Source organism: Paramormyrops kingsleyae, chromosome 18, assembly GCF_048594095.1.
Source record: "Paramormyrops kingsleyae isolate MSU_618 chromosome 18, PKINGS_0.4, whole genome shotgun sequence".
Taxonomy (NCBI): Eukaryota; Metazoa; Chordata; class Actinopteri; order Osteoglossiformes; family Mormyridae; genus Paramormyrops; species Paramormyrops kingsleyae.
In genome coordinates this window covers 17124401-17149339 of record NC_132814.1, presented here as the reverse complement: position 1 = coordinate 17149339, position 24939 = coordinate 17124401, and the positions used below count along the sequence as shown (strand labels likewise).

The 24939-nt window shown below is 45.7% G+C and overlaps 1 protein-coding gene across 14 annotated transcripts in view; it reads left to right on the top strand.

The window, feature by feature from the left end:
* ncam1a (neural cell adhesion molecule 1a) overlaps positions 1 to 16040 on the top strand; it is a 164534-nt gene extending 148494 nt beyond the window's left edge. For 7 of the 14 annotated variants that reach the window (XM_072701883.1, XM_072701882.1, XM_072701884.1 and 4 more), the window contains 5 exons: positions 372 to 552; positions 7355 to 7562; positions 8068 to 8184; positions 9036 to 9659; positions 13646 to 16040. In XM_072701883.1, coding sequence (XP_072557984.1) covers positions 372 to 552; positions 7355 to 7562; positions 8068 to 8184; positions 9036 to 9659; positions 13646 to 13769 — 1254 coding nt within the window. In that variant the 3' untranslated portion in view covers positions 13770 to 16040. Of the gene's footprint in view, positions 1 to 371; positions 553 to 3164; positions 7006 to 7354; positions 7563 to 8067; positions 8185 to 9035; positions 9660 to 13645 lie in introns of those variants that run through there. The other 7 variants (XM_072701887.1, XM_072701885.1, XM_072701888.1 and 4 more) reach the window with 2 other exon arrangements.
* The last annotated feature ends 8899 nt before the right edge of the window (positions 16041 to 24939 follow it).

The following is a 24939-nucleotide window of genomic DNA, read 5'->3' as shown; positions in this document are numbered from 1 at the left end:
GCATGCTTTAGAATGGGCTATCTCACAGTAGGGGTATTTAGTATGGCCGACATTATGAGGGGCAACCTTTAGAATGGGCTATCTCACAGTAGAGGTATTCAATATGGCAGATAATTAGAAAGTGCAATGTTCGCTAACGTCAATAGATTTTAAATACAGTATATAATATCCTTTTTATTGAAAGAATGTTGCATGATGTTTGTTTTTCTGCACACTGACTGAGAAGCACTTTGGTCTTTGTTGGGTTTGTGTTAAGGACCGCATCTTGGTAACCATGGAAACCAATCGGATACAAGTGCAGTTGTGCCACCGATAGTGAGGGTAATGACTAGGCAGTGAGCGCCCTGTCCTCTGTGCCGCCCCGCCCGCAGAAGCACGTGTCCGACTGGAAGCCAGAAATCCGCCTGCCCAGCAACAGCGAACACGTGGTGCTGAGCGGCCTGGACTGGAACACGGAGTATGAGGTGCACGTGGTGGCGGAGAACCAGCAGGGCAAGTCCAAGGCCGGCACCTTCAGCTTCCGCACCTTAGCTGAGCCCACGGCCATTCCAGGTACCAGCCGCCCCACGGCTTCCCCCCGCCCTGCCCACACAGTCCCCCGCGCCGCGAGTACCAGCACTGCCAACGGACCTCGGCGCCCAGCCGCGGCCCCTCTGACAGGCTAACCGGGCTCAGCTCCAGAACGGCTAGCCTGTTGCACTAACCAAGTCCACAAACGTGTTGCGCTAAATCTGATGCTAATTAATGTACTTAAAGCATCAGACTAGCTGGGTCTAGGCTGGGTGAGCTCCTCGCACCAAGCTACTGTGGCGCCGATGCTCTTAAAGCGTCCCCGTCTTTACTGGGAAGTCAAAACAAATGTGCCGCTTATGGCTCCACAGTCAGGGAGGGAGGTGGGTGGGGGGGTGCTTTGGCTCGGTGCTCCTCACAGCCCGACACCACTTAACAGCTCCAGTGAGTCCTGCTTCCGTGCCTCCATGGTGGCAGGCAGTAACTGGCAAAGCCGGAGTCGCCCCCCCCCCCCCCCCCTCATCCCTGGTATGACCAACCTCAGTCGCCCTTTGTCCCGTTGGCAGTGCTGTGCCCATGAACGTTTGCATCTTGCAACTGTGCTGCCTCCCCACTGACTGATCAAGCCCCCCCCCCCCCGCTTCCTTGAGTTCAAGGTTGCCTGGTGCCCGGCTGCGGCCGGAGCCTTGAACACCCCTCCCCTTTACAGCATTGGTGGGGTTGCAGCTGCTCGGTCTTGCATGTCGATGCTTGGAAACGGGGTCTAACACACCGGCGCTTTTACAGAAGCCTAGCTTTATAACACATCCGGCGCCGCATGGCACGGAGATAGCGCCCCCCCCCCCAGCACGCTTAGGCTGGGGCGCCACCCCTATAGCAGCGGGAGGTTTGGATCACTGAATATCCCTACATGGTGTAGCGGGGGGGGGCATCCACCCGACTGCACAGCCCCCCCCCCCCCCATTCCGCAACGCTGGCTTTCGCTGTTACATCTGTTACAACTCGTCTGCAACATCTGCAAAGACGATCCAAAAAACAGCAGCAGAGTTTTATTATCGGCTTTCTGTCCGGCGGCATCGTTTGAGGTGAAACACAGATGCCGACACGCAATGTGTGTATTAATACTGTCATTATTTTTCCTTTGACGTGCGCATAATGTACTTTTTGTACCACATCAGTTACTTCGAAAAGCAAAAGTTTTCTATGTAGAAAAATGCGAGTCTCTGAATGCAAAGTGAAGGAAGGCTGGGATTTGGAGAAAGCGACTCGCAAAATATGAACAACTGTTGTTGGGGGTGGGGGGGGGGGGGACATCCCGTAGCAAGAATAGAGCATTGGTAGTCATTTAAACTGGTCTAGAAGACATGGCAGGCATACTGTCCAATCCAAATCTCCCCAGCTAAGGTAACTAAACAAAGCTTTTCTCAAAAATAGCCAATTAATTAGATGCATATCTTAGTGGCACAAGTTCACCTCTTCATCTGTTTACTCACTCACCATATCATCGCTGCAGAGATTACACCTTAACCAGCTTTTTGTGGGCATGATTCCCTGCTGTGTATAGCTTAGAACAGTGGTTTTCAACCTGTGGGCCGCGGCCCCCTAGTGGGCCGCGACGGTATTGCAGGGGGGCCGCCAATTATTATTAATAGAAATTGTAATATTGTTAATATAATAAAAAATGTCTAGTCAAAATCAAATAAATCATAATTTGATATATAATTAAATAAATTACCAGTTTATTCAATAAAGACAATTAACAGCCTTGCTTCCGAGTACTTAGTTAACCCGACACAAAAAGCGGGATCGTTTAAATTCTTTTGCAGTGGGCCGCGGAAACATATGTGTTTGGCTGTGTGGGCCGTGAGTTAAAAAAGGTTGGGAACCACTGGCTTAGAACAACAAACATCATTTAAATATGTGAAGAGCCACAAAGTTTCCAACTTCTATTGATCTGATCTTACTTTTGACCACGCTTGAGTGTTTGATTTAATTATCCAGATACTTTGTATCTTTAGTGCTCTCTAAAGTGGCCGATATTGGAGTTACACTGACTAAAGGATGAGCCTAAATGCTGGTTGATCTGCCAGGGAACTTGTCCTGCTTTGCTGTTGAGTGTCTTCCTGTGCATATTTACCATAATCCAGCATCGTTGACTGTTTCAGCCCTTTCCATCTCGGCCTGCTACACTGGCCTCATCCCCAGCACCCTAACCCACTGTGCTTATTTTACGTCGCTTCTCCTTACTCTCTCATTGAAGACCGCTTGGGTTTTTATTTTTTCTAACTTGCTTGAATCCCTCTTTCCTTTTTTGGTTTGCTTTCGATTTACCTTTAAAGCTTACGTTTCGGTATTTTTGACCTATTTTTCTATCTTTCTCTCTCTCTTTCTCTCTCTCTCCCTCTTCCCTTGTTTCTTCCCCATTTTTCCCACCCCTCCCCCCTTCCTGTGGGATCGTGGAAACTACTGGACCATCCCATTGTCATGTATACGGTTTCCTTTTTTTATGTTTACATTGATTTTATGTGTGAAACACACTCACGCGCGCGCACACACACACACTCACACACACACACACACACGCTTCCTGTCCCTTGACTGTGGCTCCCCTTCACGTGTGATCTGTCTGTGTCGTGTCCCGTCCGTGATCCCAGCCACCCTGGGTTGCTCCTCTGTGTCCTACACCCTCCTCTCGCTCACCCTCTCCACGCTAACTGTGCTCCTGCTCTTATAAACCGTCTCTGCCCCCCCACCCACCCCCCTGCCAGGAGGAGAAAAATCTGCCCTCTCACATCCTGGCTGGCCGTTTGCTTTTATACCTTCGATCCCAGTGCAAAAGTGAAAAAAAAGCAATATGAATTTATGTCGAAATGGTCGAGGTAGCGTGCTTGGTCCCTAATCGTTCTGGATGTTTATTTTATTTTATTTTTTTAGTTGGCATTTTAAAATCCCCTGTAAACAAAGCTGCTGCCCCCCCTCCCCCACAGCTAGGAAAGGCACTCTCGGTACTAATTTGTTGGAATATAATCAGTCTGATCATTTGACGATCTGAGGAAGAGCGCAGGGCCTGTGCAACCCCAAGCGGACGGGTTTTACGTCTACAGGAGACTCGCGCTCATTAAGGGTTTTCGATTCCATGTCCTCTTCCCATGGCCCTCTGCTAGCCACAGTGCTAACGTGCTAAAGCATGAAAACCGGACTGTAGTCTTCAGCGACGCGAGAGAGGATACTAATTATGTTGTGACAAATGTATATAATTGTTATAGGTTATTTTCTTTCCAACACTAATCTGGCATCTTCCTTTGCTCCCTTCATTTTTTGCTTAAAAATTATGTGTTCAACGCTAAATGCTATGACTGTCTAACAAAAGGGATACGTGCCGAAAAGTCTGAATATTGTAATTTGACGACACCCTGTAACATGATTTTTGTACCTATGCTATGATCTCATGAAGTAAATATTGTGGGTTTTAAGGAACCATAATAATATAGTGATGTGTTTTTTTTTTCTTTTGGACATAATAGTAACTGTGAATTTCCAACTCTGAAATGCAGGTGCGTGCAAACAAATCTGTATTTACCGCTTATTCTGTGAAATGTAAACATTGAAAGCAACCTGGCTTCCCCCTCTCGATTCCTGCTATCCTGCTGATTTTGTGGTGAGCTGGTGTGCTGTGGGGGCCCCACGCAGGAATTGGGTGTATGAATATTTTAGACTGCACGAGCTACCACCCAGTTGGAATGCCCCCCACCCCTCCCATACCATACCATATACAGTGCCGTTTACCACCCCCTCCTATGTTTTTAATTGGAGTGGAGCAGCACCAAACCCCCCCAACTTTGCATGTGCCAATTAAATCATTTCAGTTCAAATTTGGGTTTTTCTTTTATTCAAATGCACTTTGTGTCACATGAGACTCCAGTGTCTGACACGATTTCCAGTGCCTCCGTACTCTGTACCATTTCACCAATCAGCTGCTTTTCTGATCATACGGAATGGAAATTGGAATCAGGAGAGGAGCACAGTGTGGGGAAACTGCTCGACTCGAATGGGGAAAAGGGTACAGACATAGCGTACTGTGAATAATATTTGTGGTCAAAAATGCGACAAGCTCATTACAAGAGCAAGGCGTGTATCCACGCAATGGTGCCATGGTTGCCGGCCTATTGTCTGGATGTTCTTTCATGTGGGTGGCCGTGTTTTTTGTAAACATATCCACGACGTTCCCATTGTGACTTGACTCCCATCAGCCAGGGTGCGGCTGACCTGCCGAAGGCCTGACCAATAAACAGTGACGGAGAGAAACACGTTTGGTACTTCACAGTTTAGCACAACTCGGCGTAACACGGTGGATGTACGAGCCCCAGTGGGCTCTCTGCTGTCTCCCGCTGATAGTACAGTACCTGCTTAAGGTGACAGATGAAGGCGTACAGAAGTGACAAGGGAAAAAAAAGTATGTTGTTTTTGTAATAATTTCAAAATGTAATATACTGATTAATAACTAAACAATAACGACAAAAATAGTACTGAAATTATGCCTGTTCCAGACCTTACTAAGAATATTATTCATGCTTGCTGGTGATGAAAAACGATAGTTAAAATCGGTGCTTTTCAATGTAAGGGGAGAGTAAAGCCTAGAGCTAAGATAAAACTATTTTTCATCTGTGACAGTTCTGAGAACGTTACAGTCCTGCTCTCTGCGATCTGGCTGCTGTCAGCAGATTTTAAAAATGTCATGCCAGAAGCCCTGACGCGGTTTGAAGGTGATGCTGACACTGCGAGAGCCCCTGTTACTCTGCTTTCGGATATTTGCTCCGCAAGGTGAAGCGCGGCGCACACAAATGCCCGTAAGGCTTCGGACAGGAGTGCGTGTTCCTGTGGAAGATCCCTAGAGCTGATATGACTATTTGAGGCCCCACGGGGGCATAGAAAAAGGGCTTAGGAGGGCAGGACACGATGGCTTAAAGAGAGCCAGACTGTACTTTAATGTTACGTGCCTGCACGTATGTGGGCTTGGCGGGCGAAACTGTCATCATTCATCTCTGAGACCATACAGGAGATCAGAGCATAGTAAGAAACTAAGAAGTGAAGTTTAAGGGTGTTAAAATATGCCTTAACGAGTAGCCAGTTGCTTGCTACAGATCCCTAGTCCGCAGTAATTACTTGTCACTTCCTGTCAAGCAGGAAGTCACATCCACTCAGCAGACCTGCTTTCTTCGCTCCCGTCCAACATTGCTTTGGAAAAGACCTTTTCCAAGCACCACTGCTGCCACCGCTCTTCCCACCCCAATCTTACACAGCCAGGTGTATTAGCACCTTCTGTGCTGGGAAGGGGCTTAGACCTCAGTAGCTACAGATCAGGTAACAGTTAAGGGCCCATTTCTTCAAGTTGGCTGACCCCTTCACAAAGAGCTCCCTCATAAATTGAGTCTCAACTTCCCCAAACGGGGGCAAGGACACTAGCTTTTTGTACGCTGGCAAGACTTTGTACCTTCATTCTGTCGGTCTAGATTTCTTCATTATATTGTATACAGGCTGCTACTTATAATAAAGTTAGATTACACAAGCCCCCAGTGAGCGTTACACTGTATTTGCACATAGATCCTCGTGCTAAAGATATTGCATCAGGTGGAACTGCAACAACAGGTGGAGCCAATACTGAATTTTAATCAAGGTCTTCCTGTCACCAATGTATTATGTGTGTAAAAATGTGTAATTTCATACACTTGTGCTGTTTGGATTTGCTAAAATGTTCTTTTGGTTTCTTTCTGTACAATTATATGCATTTGATATGTTGCTAAGATACGCCAGACCTCCCAGGACTATGAAGAAATTCCAAATCAAGGTTTTTGCTGAGAACCTGTATAGTTTTAGAGGAAAGAATAATGAATCAAATACCTTTTAAATGTCCTTTTTAACATCACCTTAGTTTGAAGTTTGACACCGAAAACAATTGAAGTACTGAGAATAACAAATTTGTCATCTAACCTGTGACATTAAAATTTGAGAATCACCAAAGTTTGTAGTATTTGTGTGTTTTGTGTTATGAGTAATTGTCAGTCAAATGAACCTGAACATACGGTTTTCTGCAGTGTCCTGTTTCAGCAGCTCTTAGTGAAATTCAGAGGTTATTTGAAGAGTCACAACTAAAGCACCGAGTGAAATATTAACATAAATATAATACAACAAAAGTTCAGGTTGATTCGACAGGAAATTACATTGTATAATGAGTGGAATGGACTCATCTTTGTCTGGCCTTTTTTATTTTTTATTTTTTCGTTTATAACATTTATGTTTTAGTTGCTTTTTCATTTGTGTCTTAGGCATTACTAAAATTTTGGTCGCAAAACTAATTAAAGAGAAACTAGTTATGCATTAGTTACAAATAGACCGCAAGTAGCAATTATCATATTCCCATGAATATGAACTTGTTTATTCCTGGTAAGTATGTTGTGTTTTTGTCTGCCCAAAAAAATAAACCTTTGTTTTGTATTATTTTTTATGTATTTTGTACTCTGTACTCCACCAGTCAAGTATTGTTGAGGCAAGTAAACTTTTTAAATACACATTGTTTTCTGCTTAACGAAAAAAGACCCATTACGTAAAAATTGTAATTTGTGATTTGATTAAAAATCAGTTTTCTGCAAAGATTTTCTCTCCAGGATGATCTTGGTGTGAAAAGGTAAAATTATCTCCAGCAAAGTGCTTTTTATACTCGATGTTCTGCTTGAGTAATGAATTTGAGTGTGATGTTGTGTGAGACTCATCCTGATCTTTACTGGCGGTCCTTTATAACCCACTCAATGCTGTCCTCTGTGTCGCTCCCTTCCCCCTCGTCCTGAAGACCCCATGATCAACGGCTCCAGCCTGAGCACAGGTGCCATCGTGGGCATCCTCGTCGTCATCTTCCTGCTGCTGCTGGTGGCTGTAGACATCACGTGCTACTTCCTCAACAAGTGTGGCCTTCTCATGTGCATCGCCGTCAACTTCTGCGGCAAGCCGGGCCCCAGCTCCAAGAACAAGGACATCGAGGAGGGGAAGGCCGCTTTTACGTGAGTGGGCCTCAGTGAACTTCTCCAGAGTTTCACAAACGCAGACAACAGCAGGGATCCTGCTCCCGTTTGGAAGGTACTGCATGGAGACCTTGGCGAAATGCTACAAGGGGTGAAGGATGTGCGCTTCTGATCTGAAGGTCACTGTTTGACATGCCTTGCGCTAAGCTACTTAACCTGAGTCTCTTGAGGGAAAATAGAAACTGAAAATATGAGTTGCTTCTGGGTGAAGTTGTCAGCTGAGCCTCTGAATGTGAAGCTGCAGCTTTCAGTGCTAAGTAGCATTGGTGTTCCCTCAGCACACAGCTTCACACTGCAGATCTTGGCTTAGGAGTGTAGGAATACTCATCAGTGTAGCCCTAACCCACTCACAGTCCCCACAACGACAAGGGGTAAACCCACATTCTGACATCACATCTGCGGTGCCACATTCCCAGCATCATGCGACTGGCAACTGGCCACGGATGGGGGTTTACCAAAAATGACTTTGCCGCTCCCTTCGCAGGAAGGACGAGTCAAAGGAGCCCATCGTGGAGGTGAGGACCGAGGAGGAGCGCACACCCAACCACGAAGGAGGGGGCCAGGTGGAACCCAACGAGACCACTCCCCTGACAGAACCTGAGTAAGTCACCCACCCTGACTGTAACCTCTGTTTAAAATAGCCTATTGGCAGAGAGAATAATTCTGGGATTGGCAGCATCACTATGGAAGGCAGAGGTTTGTATCGCCAGTATGCAGCCGTGTTTCTACAAATCGGCATTACCCACTCAGAGGACCCATTTATACCCAAGCAGGAATAATAATGAGCAGTAATTAAATTGTGAGCACGTGTGAATTTCACCAATGGTTCATTTTAATACTATATTTTTATGTGTGTAGTATATTCTGTAAGCAATTTCAGATCGGGCAGTTGGGATTATGCCTATGGTTAGCTACTGTGAAATGGGGGCCATTGAATTATGGGTAGTAGACACGGGCCGCGGGTCACTGGCGCGGGAAAACGCCAAGCCGGTCCCGTCGCCTGCAGCTGGCCTGCACCGCTTCCTCCGCTCTCGCTCTCCTCCCGACGGCCTGGGAAACAAGAAGTGCGTGTCCGTCTGGACTCGGAGCAGTATGTTTTTGTGTTTCCTTGCGGCACTGAGGTTTATTCTGCTTGGTCTTCCAACGACTAGAGGGAAATTGGATTTTTTTTTTTTTCGTGATTTGAGCCCTGCAGTGGGCTTCTGTCAGCACGGCATTTGCATAAATGTAATCTAGCTTCTACTGCTCTGTTTACTGCTCCTCTGTTAACTCCTCTAATTCTGCTAACCGGGGGGATCTTCCTGTGGCTGGTGCTTCTGTAACAACATGTCACGCTCTGGCCCCCAACCTTCTCTCTCTCTCTCTCTCTCTCTCTATTTCTATCCCTCCTTCTCCCTCCCTCGCTCTCACTGGCTCTACATCGTGTCTCTCTCTTCTGCCCTGTTCCTGCAGGCTGGCAGCTGACGCCACTGCCACAGTGGTGGACTTGCTCCCTTCTGTCACCACTAACTCTGACTCTGTCACGACTCAGAACAGCCCCGCTAGTGAGTCCACCACGCTCACCTCCAGCACCGCCGCTGCGCCCCCTGCTGCCGACGCCAAAGCCACCCCCCCAGTCCCCCAATCCAGTACCCCCAAGTCTAGCACGGCTGCTCCCGCCCCACCCACCGCCACCCCCGCTGAAGCTGCCCCTAAGGTGGCCCCCCTGGTCGACCTGAGCGACGCCCCTGTAACCAAGGCGCCCGGCGGCACGGAAACTGCCGACGCCGTGGGGAACCACACCCCTGCATCCGAACCCAGCCCCGCCCCCGCCACGCAGCCTACCAAAGCTGAAGCCCCAAAGCCCCCCGGGAGCGAGCCACCACGTAGTGATCCGAAAAGCCCCCCAGTGCCAGTCCCAAATGCCACAGCCCCCGACAATGCGGTCAAGCCCTCTCAGCACCAAGACTTTCAGATAGACGGAGGACCCCTCCAGCCCTCAGATACTGACCTTGCCAAGGATGTGTTTGATGCTCTGGGCAAGCCCCCCGGGCCCCCTGCAGACTCCAGCGCCGTCCCCACAGCAGCTCTGGACGAGTATGGCTTCCTTTACGTCTCCTCTGTGTGTGTCTAACCCGTGTGTGTGTGTGTGTGTGACATCTGCGTGTTTCCTGTCCTGCCACATGCATGCTCTCACACTAACTCTACCACTTTATAACGGGCACCACACCAGTCACTCTGCTGTAGCTCAGCCCTCCCCATTTCCCTCATGAACACACACACTGGTGAGGACCAGGCATAGATGGGACCCCATCAGGAAGGAACTGAAGGAAACGGTAAGACTGTATGGTCTTATGGGTCTCACTAGCCTGTAGATGTAGGGGAAGGGACATTCCCTACCCATCTTGATGTCCTATTCTTCCACGAGATGTTCCCTGGGCATCTCGATGTCCTCCTCTGACAGGGAATGCTCCTTGCACATCTTGATATCCAGGTCTTCCAGGATACGTTCTCTGCCTATCTTGGTTTGACAAGATGCTAATCATGATGAGTGTCTTCCATGCGGCTGCTATAGTTTCAAACGCTAAAGTTTCTTCACGTTATGGTTTAAACGTGGTTATAGGTGCATCAGCAGACATAGTGTTTCGCTGAGATTCATGGGTTGTTTATTGTTTTTTTTGTTTTTTTTTTTAAGATCCCGTTTCGCTGTAATTGGCCAGGGATGAACCATTAGCCCGGAGGTCAATCAATTGACATGATGAATTAATCCCATTAAATAAATTCTAGTTCCCAAGTCGTTCGAATTTAACATCGCTGAGGACCTGAGTCAGGCTGCCTCACAATTTCACTGAGCAAATTGAAACCAGAAGTGCACACTTAGTTGTTTTAAAAACAATTTCATTGCAAGTAAATAGACATGATTAAACAAAAAAGGAGAAAGAGAAGATGGAGTGCTATTATGGAATGAGGCGGCTTTATAGACGGATGCAGGGTAAGCATTCCTTCATGAGAAGAAAGCTATGTTTAGCATTGTGTTAGGGTTGTTTCAGCTTAACGCACCAGTTCTGACCAGCTTTTTGTTAGCCTAGCATGCCTCCTACTTCATTCTGTTTGCTTGGATACTCAAACGTAAATCTCCAGGGAGCCTCTGTCATTGTGCGGCGTTTCCCCGCAAACCAAACCACGAAACATAGTCCAAGCCTGGTTAAATACGGAACGGGACCATATTAAATCAGTTTAGCCGTGACATTCCTTCAGATGGGAGTGGATTCTCTGGTGGCCTCCAGAAAATGGCCTCCAGGACTGATTGCAGATTGAACAGATCAGATTTCCAGGTGCCTCTTTCACGTTTTTTTACCCACTTTTTGATTTTATCATATATATTTTTTAAGTGTATAGCTATAAATTCAGAGCTGATAGTCTGGATCGGAACTGCCTTGAAAAGGCTGCAGAAGGGTGGTGAGTCCAAGGGAGTCAAGATTAAAATCACACCATGACTCTCGCCCAACCCCTGGAGAAGAAGGAAGCTTCTTAAATATTTCAGAGCCTTTGAGTTGCATCTTCCCCAAGACAAAATCACATCCCACAAGTCTTGCTTTCCATTGGCCCTTCAGCATTCGCAAAGTTGCTGGATACCGACACATCTCCAAAGGCTTCCGTAGGGAGCTGTAAAATATTTACCAGGTACCTCACACCTTACAATAACTCGGGGAACATCGCTTTCTCTCCACCTCTCCCGGCTCGCATTGCCTCACAAGTTTTGTAAGCTGGAACGCATGACTCTGCTCGGAAAGAACCAGGGAAGGGAATCTATTCAGTCATCATCGGATGCCACGTTTCACACCCTTGTCTCTGCATCCCTACTTCCCTGCTTCCTTCTGATGCATCTTATATTCAGCAGGCTTTACAAAAACGATTTATGCTCTTGATTTAGCCATCTGATGTGATTGCATCCAATCACCCAGCGGCTGACACACAACAGCAGCCTCTGATCGCCTGGTGACGCTTAACATCTGTCACAGTGCTTCTTCCCGATCTGGTGAGGGATCCAAGATCTGGCTGATGACTCGCCTTGAACTTAACGGCAGAAACATTTCTAATTCGTGCCTAAAACATTGCTTGCAGTTACAGACTGAAATTCATCCATAGTGCATTTGACAGTTTCGTGTTCGATTTCCGTCGAAGATCTTTTCAGACGCTGTAGTGCAAGTGTCTAAACTTATGCCTGATACATTTTCATCTCAGCTGTGACAGCACTGTGTGCAAGATCCTCCCAGTCTGTCAGTGATGTGCCCAGCATCAACTGGGTTTGTACATAAACATCTGGCTTTCTATTAGCAAATGCTTTCAAACAATGACAAATGCTTCTTTCTGGAAAATCTCGAAAATGCCTAATTTGTTGACAGTCTGCAGTGACATTTTATTTATCTGATTTTAATCAGTTAATGAACAGGTGTATATACTTAATTATGCCTCTTATATACCCATCCCTGCCTTTATACAAATTCTATGACTGCATATCGAGTACAGGTTTGTAGTCCAAAAGCTATCCCAGGATGCACAGGGAGCAAGACAGGGGACACCCTGAACAGGGTTCCAGTCCACCATAGCACAAATACTCACACACATACTGTGGGAAATTTACAGACACCGATTCACATAATTGCATCAACTGATAATAATCAAAACAAATCTGAGTCAGGCTTGCAGCCGCCCATCTTTGCATCAGACGACGGCAAAGACGACGTGAGGTTGCTCGGCTGCAACATCCCCCCCTTGTGGTAATTCTAGCAAACTCAGGGTAAGATGCCCTGCTTTCTTCACTCAACAATTGCCTTATAAACCTCGGTAATCCTCGAGCGCCATGTGAATTTTCACAGTTCTCCTTAGGCTGTCTGGGTTGTGTTTCTACACGCACTCTGCAGCCTGTTTACCGCTGAGAATCTAAACTGGGTGGGATTTTTCAGCCTTCACTCATGACACTGTGGAACGGCTTTGTTTATACAAGGCCCAAGGTACAGCCTCACCCTGAATATGTGTCTCTTAGAAAAATGCTGAGTTAATCCGTGGGCGGCGTGCACAGTGCTGTCTCGGCGGCGTCACCCGCCTTGTTTGGTACAGTGGGAGCCGTGCCCACACTCGGGGGGGGGGGGGCTGCCCGTCCGCTCCAGCGCCCATGAGGCAACGGGACTCACCGGCTTGCCGAGTGGAGGCATCATCCACACAGGCCAGTGACGTGCGACGGGCTGTTCCGACTTCAGCGCCAAAAGCCCCTCGGAGTATGGGAGTGACGCACAAATGCGAGACCCTGTTGTTAAATCCACAACTCAGATCGCGCCCCCCCCCCTCTGAAATACTCCCTGAGTCCAGGTACACCCCAGAGTCTTAGGTCGAGTGAGGGTCTCAGTAGTCAAAGCAGAGTTGCTGAGAAAGACCGGATAATTCCCCCTCCTCTGAGAGGGTTCCAATCAGTATTCCGATATCATGTGCATTGTGACTCTTAAATTATTCCCAGAATTTTTTATCCAACTTATCCTGAGGCCAAACTCACAGCGGTTCCTCAAATGGTTTTGCTCTTGGCAGCAGTGCAGCCGGAGTAGCAGAAAATGGGGGGAATTTGCAAAGTGCATTTTGCTGGGGGGGCTGAATGAATTAGGCTGGACAATCCTAACTCTGGTTGTCGGTGCAGCCTTATCCAGTGCATCTAGCAGCAGATACGGTGTGCAGAGCCAACAGGGACCTGCTAACTGGGCTTGTACTCTCCTCCTGGGCCTCATCCTCCATCATCATGTTATTCTTCCTCCGGTTGGGTTGTTTCTCATCTGCATGCTGTTTCACGCCGTACCTCTTCTTCACCTGTTCATCCCCCTATCTGTCCATTTTCTCTGTGCAAAATGGTAACGGATGTCGGGGTCACATTTAGCTGTGACAGATAGCTACCCTGCGGTATGTTTCATTACCCAGATTCAGAAACGTGCTCAGTACTGCAAGTCTGATGTCACGCACTGAAGAAAGAGTACGTTCTGCTTTTCCTCGAGGGATTCCTCACTCCATTCTGCTTCTGCGCCTGTCTGTCCCCACAGGAAGATGGTCCCAGCAGACAACAAAAGCAAACCAGAGGAGACAGATGTTAAGAAAACCCCGTCGGAAGTGAAGACGGACCCTAACGAAGCCGCTCAAACAAACGGGGATGAGGTCAAAGCATGATCGAGCCCAACTGGAACACGTCAGTCACAGCTCTTCAAGACGTCACACCACAACATTGAAACGAGATTACAAATGGTTTCTTTCTTCAGTGTCTTTTATGAGTTTTCAGAACAAGCAACGACTTTGTAGATCTGTAGAATGGAATAAGATCTTGTGTACATGCTTTCCCCCCCCCCCCAAGTTCATTTTTATTTTGTTTTGCGTTTTGTTTTGTGTTTTGTTTTCAGCGTACTTTTTAACATTCAAAGTAAAAAAAAAAACAAGATCTTGTATTTAAGTTCTATCTTGATTTATTGGAGGGAAACAAAATTGAACTTGAAGGGCACTCTTTTGGGGAAATTGTGTGAGTAATCTCTCTCAAGTGGAACAACATCTCCGTCAGTCAGAGTAGATTACCGAGAGGAAATGTAGCTTTATCCGATAACAACGCCTTTATGTTGTGCACACACACACTATTTCTAATTATGTCTGTTCTATTATGTGCTGTATCGCCACAGTTATTTTCACTGCTAATGAGTTGTTTTAATGTTCTCTTGTGTTAAAAGATTATGTGCAAAAATAACTGCCTTTTATGTTATATATTTTTTTAATCGTCATTATTTTGAGGGATATAGTATAGAATTAGCATGCTTGCTTGGCCAAAAGAGGTTTCCGTATTCCATTTTTTTCTGTTTTTTTTTTCTTTTCAGATGTTTACACACCTTTAATCTTTCTTCCCCTTTTTGAACACGGCTTGATTTAATGCAAACACGAAAATACAAGTGAAGGCGCAGCATTATGACGCAGTTAAAAGAGTCTGAGTTTGGCAGTCTGGTTGCGGTACCAAAAGACGAATTCATACAGGCAGTTGTAGGAAAACCTGCTCCACGCCGATTGATTATCTTGTATCCCCCCCCCCCTCCCAAAAACCAAGAAAATTAACCTGTTCCTCAGAATGGTGTGTGTGGGGAGAGTAGGGACAGTGATGTGCTATTGGCCTGCACAAAAGTGAGGAATGGTGACCCATTAGCCAATGGGGAGAGGTGGATGGGTTCCCCGAGTATCACCTCCTCCACAGTGCTATGGTTGAGCACATCACACATCAAGGAACAGTCATCTGAAACCAGTCTCCAGTTGTTTACCAAGCATGGAGAAACCTCAGAATGGCTAAGATGGACCAAATTTGTTCGCTTTATGTCCTGAGGTGTTTAACATGAGTGATCAAAAGTCAGTATCTTCGATTTGACCCCCTCGTCAGAAGTGTGAATAAGAAGAGCGGTTAGGCATAGAAAAAAGTAATGTGCTTAGGAGGATATTAACCTGTCTTTAGGCATAGTGAAGAGCAGAAATGCCTGAACAAATTCATAATTTAAGCCATAGTGCTCCGGTGTGGACGTGGAAACACAAAATGCCCAGTCAGACCTTCTTTTGTACAGGATGTTTTTCATTCTTTTAGACTGCAAGCTTGTGCACTGTGAATGCGTGAATATTCTAGTGTGAATTAAAAAAAAAAAAATGTGTTCTTTGTCATAGAATAATAAAAAAAAAAAAATCTGCATAGTTTGGTTGTGAACGGTATAGCGGATAGTTCGAGACGAAATGGGTCTATGAAAAATGACAGCGACAGACGATAAAAAGGGAGAAACGGTGCCTTCAGAGAGAAAAACAAACGTTGATCCTGGCATGCGTTCTGCGCCTGTAACAGAGAGGAAGCTTAGATTGGCTGAAGTCTGGGTTTCTCCTGTCCCCGCCCACTGCCAGGCGCTGTCACTCAGCGCCAAGGCCCACAGAGATGTCGGTTAGCGCCGTTACTTGTTCATGAGATTGAATCCTGGGAGAAAAAAAAAAATACGAGAGTAAATGAGTAAGTAGCAGTTATGTCACGTGGCTCAATGTGTTTCTGCATATAACAGACTCAGTGGATGACGGCTGAGGCATTTTTCTTTAAAGAGCGGGGGTGTGTGCACTGCTTGAAGTACGCCTATACATTATGCAAACAAACAAGCAAAACAATACAAAAACAGGAGCATTGTTAAACAGCAGGATCTGTAGAGGGCAGAGGGAGCAGCTTCATCCCAGCCTTAAATTAACAGCCTGCAAAATTGAACATGAGGGGTCACTGACTTTGACCCTCATCGCATCTGTCCGATACATCAGGCGAGACGTGCAGGAAAGTTTCAAGAGAAATGCAAGTGATCCAAACTTAAGAAAATATATAAAAACACCAAAAAAAAAAGAAGACAAATATTGTGTTATTATTTGAACAAGCATGCATAAGTACACAGACTGAATCCTGGGTCTAGATTTATAACATTGATGTTGAGGTTGAGTTCGAACTACAGTTCATGGAATCTGAACTCACGAAGGCTTTCTTTGTTGTATGCTAATTAAGTGTTCTGTATACTCTTGTCCGTTCAGAACATTTTTACATAATTGGCATCAAGTGCTTTTACTCTGCGGATGTATGTCATTCACAATAAAGTGGGGGGTGGGTGGGGGGGGGGGACTCATCTGACACTCACGTATGAAAGGATCACAAAAGAAGCAAGACTGATGTTTCTTTGATGTTTGGTGGAGGCTGCTGTGGTTATTGACCTTTTTCACTCAACAGACATAAACGTGGGACCAAGTTCTTTGTGAGTTTACATGAATCTTTCAATCAGTATATTGTGCCATGAGGGAACTTCTAGAATGAAGCCCGTTATGTCGGGGCATATTTTAGGATGGTTGAACCTTCTCTGATAGTAAACCGAAAGGGTTTTGGTAGCAAATTGGTCTCATTAATCTGTGCATTTTGTGAGTTACAGGCCTTGTCCCTCTACAAAAGGCTGTGTCACTTTCCCAGAATCCTCCATTGTCATTCCTACCCGGCATTCCCTGCTTTGGGGCCTTCTCTCTTATATACAGATTTTTACTAAGTGAAACATTGGTACCACCTCTCTTTCCACTGTCACTGGTGTAAATACTGAGTACTAACCGAAAACATTTTGACTTTGCATTCTGTCAGAAATACCTGTGTTCAATAAAAGTAAAAAAAATATATATACCTGGCTGGTTTTATTTATTATAATTATTATTATGTTGTTATTGAATTGTTTAATTTTTAGTGAAAAGCTTTATTTGCCATTTGTATAATGGTATGAGAATAAGTGCATCGGAATGTGTTTGTTTCTGCATGCAATATCTTGCTCTCCTTTTTAAGACATAACATGCAGAGGTGAGAGCGAAGCTTGGACTTGGCTGTCCAGCGGCCCTGGAACATTTTTCAGGATGTTAAGGACCTCGTGTAGGGGTCCAACAGAGACGTGGCTGCTTTTCTGAGGACAGGATTCGAACTGGTACCCTTTCAGTTGCAGACACACCACCCCAGCACAAATTGAACTATACAGTATGCTTCTGATTCAGTATTCTTTGTTATTCATACACATATGTTTGTAGCATACAGTACATACCATTTTAGTTCAACGTCTAAAACGCTGCAAAAATTATGTTCAATTCTTTTTCACGTGTAAACAATATTATTCACCACTAGGTGGTGCAGCACCAAAAATGTGGTTTTTCTTTTTGTTTTGCTTGTTTTTTTTTAAGATGAAGAATCTTCATCACACAGCTGTAGAAGACGGTGGTAGCTGAACTATTTATAACTACATAAAAAGTTGAGGCTGTTGCTACCGCGAAGTAGCGGAGTGATATGCTTGCAAATTAGGCCAACAATGTTTTTGCGTTTAACGGTCCATTTTAAGTTGCGTTTCGTGTGCGTGCGTGTTATATATTTCCTGATTATTCAACCACTTAATGGAGTATGCCCCTCAATAGAATCGGAGTTATATTTCATGAATAAAATTTTTAAAAATCAGTAACATGTCTCATGTAGTGAATGCACTGTTTTATCCTTGTGAAATGTCTTCCATTATAATTATTGAACGTACCGGTTGGTACCACATCGTTCTGGTGCTTCAGGCTTAAGCGCAGGAATGGATTCTGGGACGTAAATAAGGTTTTTAATCCAAGTTACAGCTCCGACTTAAATGTTATTAGTTTGCATATGAAAAGAGGGAAAATTATTGTTCTTTTATAAATGCTTTATTATAATTCAGCCCATGCACCTGAAGTGTGGAACTGGATTTACCGTACTTTACATGCTGATTGTTGCTTGTTCTCAGCGAGGTTAGTTCGTCATATTTGTACAGTTGAATAGTAGCACTTAGCGCCACTGTAAATTCCTATTATCCTGCGTTGTTGAAAAGCTCCGCTATTACTTTATGACTGATAATGTCTCCTGATTGGATTCCGGCTACCACCGATGCGGGAGCCCAAACGTTAATGTCGCAGTTTCTTAATTTGCATTTTTTTTGTGTGTCCTATGGTTTTTCCAAATAAAGGCTCCTACAATCAAATGGCTTATTATTAGTTGTTATATCTTTTGTAAAATCTTTAAAAGGGTCCATGGCTTCGTTGCATTATTTTAGGGGGCGGTTTGCGCCATATTCATAGTTCATACGCAGTGATGCCACATGATGGCGCTGTAATACTAAGGCACCGAGGTTGTTTTGACTCTCATCCGCTCCAGGTAGGTCTATCTAATTTTCTTTTTTTCCTGCCGATCATGGATTGAACTATCAAATAATCTTGACCACACCGTTACAAAGGGCCATGTATATTTGCAGTTTTTTAACGTTTTAAAATGGAATATTAGCCCCGGGTTTGGACTAACCGTCTTGTAAGAGTTAAGCAAGGTTGGCTAGCGTGTGTTAGCTTTTACTTAGCTTTTAATTCGTTTTTATTACATTGTTGAGAATTAAAAGGGATCTTTCATATATATGTGTGTGTGTATACATGTATGTGATTGTCTAATAATTAAGTTGCTTGATTTCTTTTTACCCCGCTATTTTGTCAATAGTTTACAACTATTAATGTGTGGTGTACATTTTTGTAGTTTTTTGTGTTGTTAAATTAGTTTTGAATATTTTATACGCCTTTCAATCCATATTTGTCTAAGGCGCTTATTTTAAGGAATCTGAATAAATATTTCTTCCACCAGATGGCAGAAGTGTACCGTGAAGCGACCCTACTCCCCTTTTCTGTTACTGTTTCATCTCGTAGAGGGTGGGCAATCTTACCCGCAAAGGGCCGGTGTGTATGCAGGTTTTTGGGATAACCTTTAGGCCGTCTGTTCAAACCCAGGTGTGAGGACTTTTCTGCCAATCAGTCCTCTAATTAGTAATCTATTAGTAAATGAAGTGAAAACCTGCATACACAACAGCCCTATCTGGGTAAGATAGGCCACTATGTCCCTTGTCACGGGGCGAGACATACATAGTTTGAAATGCTGTTCTTTGGACACTGTTAAAATTACATTTTGTAATTAATCATCCATTATGGGATCCTGGCGTCTTTCCTGGCTTAGGAAAGAAAATTCACGTAATCTTTGCATTTGTAGCGTGAGTTTTCCGACATTTATTTCGAAACCGACTTTTATTATGAATGTGGAATGTGGAGGCGCGATAGAGAAAAACTGAGGAGATACACCTTTAAATTCTGCCCGTTCTGGATGTGGCGGTGATGGTGTGACTTGGCTGTATGATTCAGTAAAAACATTCCCATTAATTTAGCCCTTGAATCTCGTTCATATGGTTTCTGTGGACCCATTCCCAAAGTAGTCTACAACTGGGTGACAGCCCCCACAATCCCCCAAATTAAGGATTACACTCTCTCTCAAGGGGGCGCCCATGTCACATCCGACTGCAGCCAATTGATGGCAGTATCTGGAGGGTGCGACTGGATGGTGTCGGCCTGGGGGGGGGTCGCCAACCAGTATCTCAAGGTGTTTTGTCGTGTGGTGGGTGTGGTTGGTGTGGTGGCACTCTGTACCTGAAGTTTACTGAACTGGAGATCAGTACCTCTAAAGCAGAGACACACTTTGGAACTGTAACTGAGGAACTCATACAGTATATTGTTGTGCAACAGTTCAGAGGCTTGGAGAACTGGGGAGTATGTCAAACTCTTATAAATAGTCAGGTCGGGCGCAAGCTTGCAATATTTCGAATTCTGTAATGACTATGGAGAATTTGCCCTTCATGGACTTTCGTGACCTTCGTGGTCTTTGATGTTGACTTGGAACTTGAATGATTACAAAGAATTTCTTCAGCATATTGGATCCCCTTGTTGGGCTGTTTATGCTGTTTGTCGTCCTGCTGATTATACACATTCTGGTACAAACCCCCCCCCAATCTATCCCACTTTCCTCCTGTATACCTGCATGTTTAGTCGCTGTCCGTGCATTTTGTGTCCCTGCTGAAGGAGCAGTGGCCAGCACTTGGAGTTACTTGTTGGGGGGTGGGGGGGGGGGGTTGAGAGTAGGTAGTCTTTTTTAGCTGAGTGGGAAAAAAAATTTGGCGAACACACGGCAATTGGGACATGGGATTGTAAAGCGTTACGAGCCGCGGTCGATAAAAATGCAGCCACATGGCCACCATAGTTATTCTGGGCCTGTGCTGCTCTCAGCCGTTTCCCATGATGCAAGCTGGTGATAAGAGAGGGAAGTTGTCGTGGGCAGCTACACAATAGGCCCCCCTTTCCCAGAACACGGGTCGCGTTACCCATCACACGCCACCACCACCGCCTGCGCCGGTGCACGCCGTCCTCTTCTCTGAGTGCTGCCGCTTTGTGTCGGAGCGGCTTCCTGGAAAAGCTGCGTACAAACGGCCTGTTAGCGCCCGGAAAGACAAGGGGCTGCCTTTAATATCTCCAGGTGGGTGATGAGGTGCGGTTCTGACAGTCAAGTGCAAAACAGGTAAGAAAATCGTCTCAAAAGCAGGAGAAACTACTTTGATATGCATGTAGAGAAATCTGTTAAAAGAAATTCAAATAAAATATTTTTTTTGTCTCTTTTCCCCATTCGTCCAGACCCCCCCCCTGCTCTAGTCCTGCCTGGACAGTGTATAAACATGCTTTCCTTCACTTATGCACTTAATTTCACTAATTAGCTGCATCAGTGTGCTAATCTAGTCCTTTCCTCTCCATACCGGCATTGAAAGTGGTTTGAAAAGAACTGGAAAGCTGTGCAACATGACTGGGGATCTCTGTGGTGTATTAGAACCGAGTTTAAAAGTAACCACCTAATTGGAGGAGGTAATGCACAGTTGATATGCTAATCGACTGTTGTTTAAAGATCTGTACTGTATGTCTGAGACATCATGATCAGGCAATGATATAGTGTGATCCCCAGGTCATTAATGGTGAAACGCACTTCAAACACATACTGACTATGATTATTTGGGGTCAGGGTTCATTTTGTTGAGGCCCTTTTCTATTAAATCTTAGGATTAAAAAAAAAATACCAAAAATCTGCTTTTAGAAACATTAATGATATAAATATGCTAAGCATTTATGCTGGCTAAGTCCTAAATGGCTGGCTTTGAGGGTATTATTTTTTATCCTCTGTGTTTAGTGCAACGTCTGTATAACAGAACGCATTCTAAGGGCTAGAGCCGGTTTTTGTTGATACCGTTTCCTCTTGAAATGACATTTTTATTCTGTCATCAATGAGAAAAAGTCAAAGCTGTTGACATGCTGCCCAACATCACTGATTCTGAGAGATCCTGAGGAAGAAGGGAGGGGGCAAGAGAACGGTGAGTTTCCTTTGAGAATATTTCCCAAGGTTGCACATTCTTGAGTGGGGTGGGGGGCAGTGGCATTGGCTGAACAACGGTTAATAGCAATGGAGCGAGCCAGAAAGTCAACAAGTTAGCAGGGCAGATGGCCTTGTGGCACCAGGCGAAAATGGGAATCGCAGTGCGGGAATCGCAGTGTGGGAATCGCAGTGCGGGAATCCTACCTCTCTGCCCCACCGCTGTTATGTGGAGTCTCCCTCCTTCAGACCTTCACTGTTCACATATTAATTTATGTACAGTATAAGCCAGACTGCCCTGAATCTTAGCAAGCTCAACAAGTGTTGGCCGGGGGGGGGGGAGGAGCGAGACGCCTAAGCCTAGGCATCACTGGAGTAACATAAAGTCATGAAAAAACTGCCTACGAATAACTGAACGCAACCTGATAACGCTTTATTAACGAAAACCTGAATTACATCTGTGTTCTCTTTTTTACTACAAAACCAAACACACAAGCGGACATGACTTCATGCTCCCTCCTTACCCCCCCCCCTTGTTCGGAAGCGTCCCTCAATCCAGAGATAATAGGACTGCCATTTCCATCCCTGGGACTTCGATGATGAGCACCAAAAACGTACATTAGCCTGAAATAATACAGGGTGCATGGAAACAAAGTACTGGTAACACTTTACTCGATGGAGCAGAAGTAACTTAGTAACTCAGTTACTACTCAAGTACAAAACAAGTAAATATAGTAGCTGCATGAAATACATGAAGCGTTACAATGAATGAACGGACACAGTACGTAAATAACACTTAGTTTCTGGTTAATTAATACATTAATTAAGCGTGTACTACTACATTACTTGTGCCCCCACAGGTAAAGTGCTACCCAAGTCCCTCTAAATGTGTTGGTCTCAGCAGCGTCTCGGCCGGATTTAGCGGCTGTCGGGTTGGGGAGCCCGGCGACTGGTTTATCGGCCCTCTCTCTGCGAGCCGTCGCCATTTACTGGCGATTTATGGCCGGAATGGGAGTTAAGGACAGGACATCGACATCCTTGGATGGTTAAAGAAGCCTCCATCCATGGAGCGACCGCGCAAGGTGAGTCGAGATGAAAAGAAAACAAGCCGCAGTCTGGTGGGGATTAGTCGGGGGTGGGGGGTGGGGGGGATTCCCCGCGGATAGCTGTCCCTCTTTCCCAGGGCCACTGTAATATGATTACTTTGTTGTTGGCAATCGGTCCAGTGGTCAAGCACTAAGGAGGTGTGGGACTGGCTACCTCCAAGGTGGACAATGGGCAGAGGGAAGCTCAGGGGGAAGTTTGGAATTCTGCTCCATTGGGGACAGCTGGGGTCTTACACTTGAGGGTTTGGGGGGGTGGCTTGAGGGGCATTGGGGGGGGGGGAGAGAAATCTCTTTTCTTTTCTTAGTCTCAATGGAAAGCAGCTGTATGGAGTCACACTTCAGTCCAGCAGAGGTGGGCTTTGGTGTGGGGGGGTTGACTATGCTCCATAGAGCCCCCAAATCTCCCCTCTCGCCTCACCTGCGTCACCCCAGTTTTGCCCCCCGCTCTCTGTCTTCTCATCACAGGCACTCACTGGTCCGAGAGGAGATTTTCACGCAGGCTGTCCCCGGTCTCCCTGGTCCCGACTTTGAACCTTAGTGTTCCTGGGGTGTCTGCAGTCTTAGGGGGGCATTTACGTGCAGTTTTCTTAATGCGAACGAGAGCTACAGCTCTCACCTAATGGAATATGTAGCTAATTAACGTTAAAAGCAATGTTCTTCATGGGCCTCTTTTTTCCCCCGAGCAACGCAAAGATTTAATTGAAATATGAGTGGTGTGCTTCATAGCAAGTGTGTGCCAGCACGTCTGTCTGTATCTGCACAGCCCCTTGTCCTCGTTAATTCCGAAGCGCGCTGGAGAATCTCCGTGCCGTCTGTCTGATTATCTCGTCGTTTATCATCACCGCCATTGTTTTTTTTTTTTTTTTTTTTTTTTAACTGTAGTGAATAATCGAGCCGCGCTTACCGGGCAAACAATGGCCTCTTCAGGGCCCGCAAACACATGAAAGAAAGTTTATAAAATTTCCCCTGAATGGGAGCCGCGGGGAGCTGGTTTTAAAAGGGTTTAGCATTCAGCCTGACCCTCTCCCGCGCGCGGACCTGCCGGCCCTTTGAAAGGCAGCCAAGCTTCCCAAATCGCCGGGACTGAGACCTCGTTAGGCCAAGGAGACGCGTCCTGAGACGCATCGCAGCCTTCGTCACGCGCTTGCCGGCGCAGCTGCGGCTCCAGCTTAATGTTCGCCGAGAGTAATGTGGCCGTCTACCTGCGACAGTGCAGGGATGGGCGAGGAAGAGCCTCTGGTGTGGAGATGGGGGGGTTTGGGGAGGGGGGGGCAACCAGGAGCTGCAAGATAGTTATTTTTAAGTAAAACTGCCCTGCAAAAGCAAAACACAGCAACTATATGATACTGAAAGTGAGAAAGATTGTCAGATAACAACAAAAGCAAGGAAAGATGTTATCATATTTTTACATTTTTAAATTATAATTTCTATTTTTTTGAGGTGTGGTTAAGTAAAATTAAACTGGGAAGTTAACGAGTTGTTTACGGAAAAGTGTGCTTTTTTCTAACCTGAATTAACATTCCTTTTGAGGTGCAAGGATCAGATTCTTAGCAGCGTTGTGTAATTGTTTAAAGGAATAGAAGCGAACAGTAAGTTAATGATGTGTAGACAATCAGAAACTCCTCTTCTGTCACCCAGTTACATTCAGAGTGGAACTGAGTACATTTGAATACAGTAATATTGTTGCCTCCATCCTACATTATTCATGGCAGAAATAATTAACAATTACGTAATTTATAATTAGGCTGTGAATAGAATAGTAAATGTTTCATGGCTCTCGCCACAGCCCGCGATCCAGTCACAGAGCCATGCTGCCCCTGTAGATGGTGCTGTGCAGGCCTTGGCGAGTGGATGCATGCAGGCAGACCAGCTGGGCCCCAGCCCCGGGGCCGACAGTGGGGGAGGCAGTCAGCTCTCTGTTCATTCTCTTCCTCCCCCACTCTTCCTGTATCTGTCTTCCTCTGTCCCTCTATTTTTTCTTTCTCACCCTCTTTCTTCCTCAGTCTGCTTCTCCCTCCCTTTCTTCCCCCTCTTCTTCCTCAGTTTCCTTCTTTGGTTGTCTCTGTTTCTGTCTCTCCATCATCCCTCTTTCCCTCTGTGGCCCCTTCTGCCCTTCTTTTCTCTTTTTCTTTCTACCTTTTCCCCCTCCTCTTCCACAGTTTCCTCCGCATACTCCTTTCCCCTGCTCCCTTTCTACGCCTTTCTTTCTCAGTCTCCCTCCTCTTCTTCCACATTCTATCCCTCCTCTTCATACCCTTCTTTTCCTTGGTCCCTTTCTACACCTCTGCCGCTCTGTCTCCATCCCCTTTTCTTCCCTGTTTTTTTTTGTCCCTATCCTCATCCCACTCTTCTGCCCACTCTCTTTCTCCACCTCTCCCACTCTATCCCCATCCTCCTCTCCCTCTCCCCACCTCAGATGGAGGCTCTGCATCTCCCCTCACCCCCAAGATGCCAG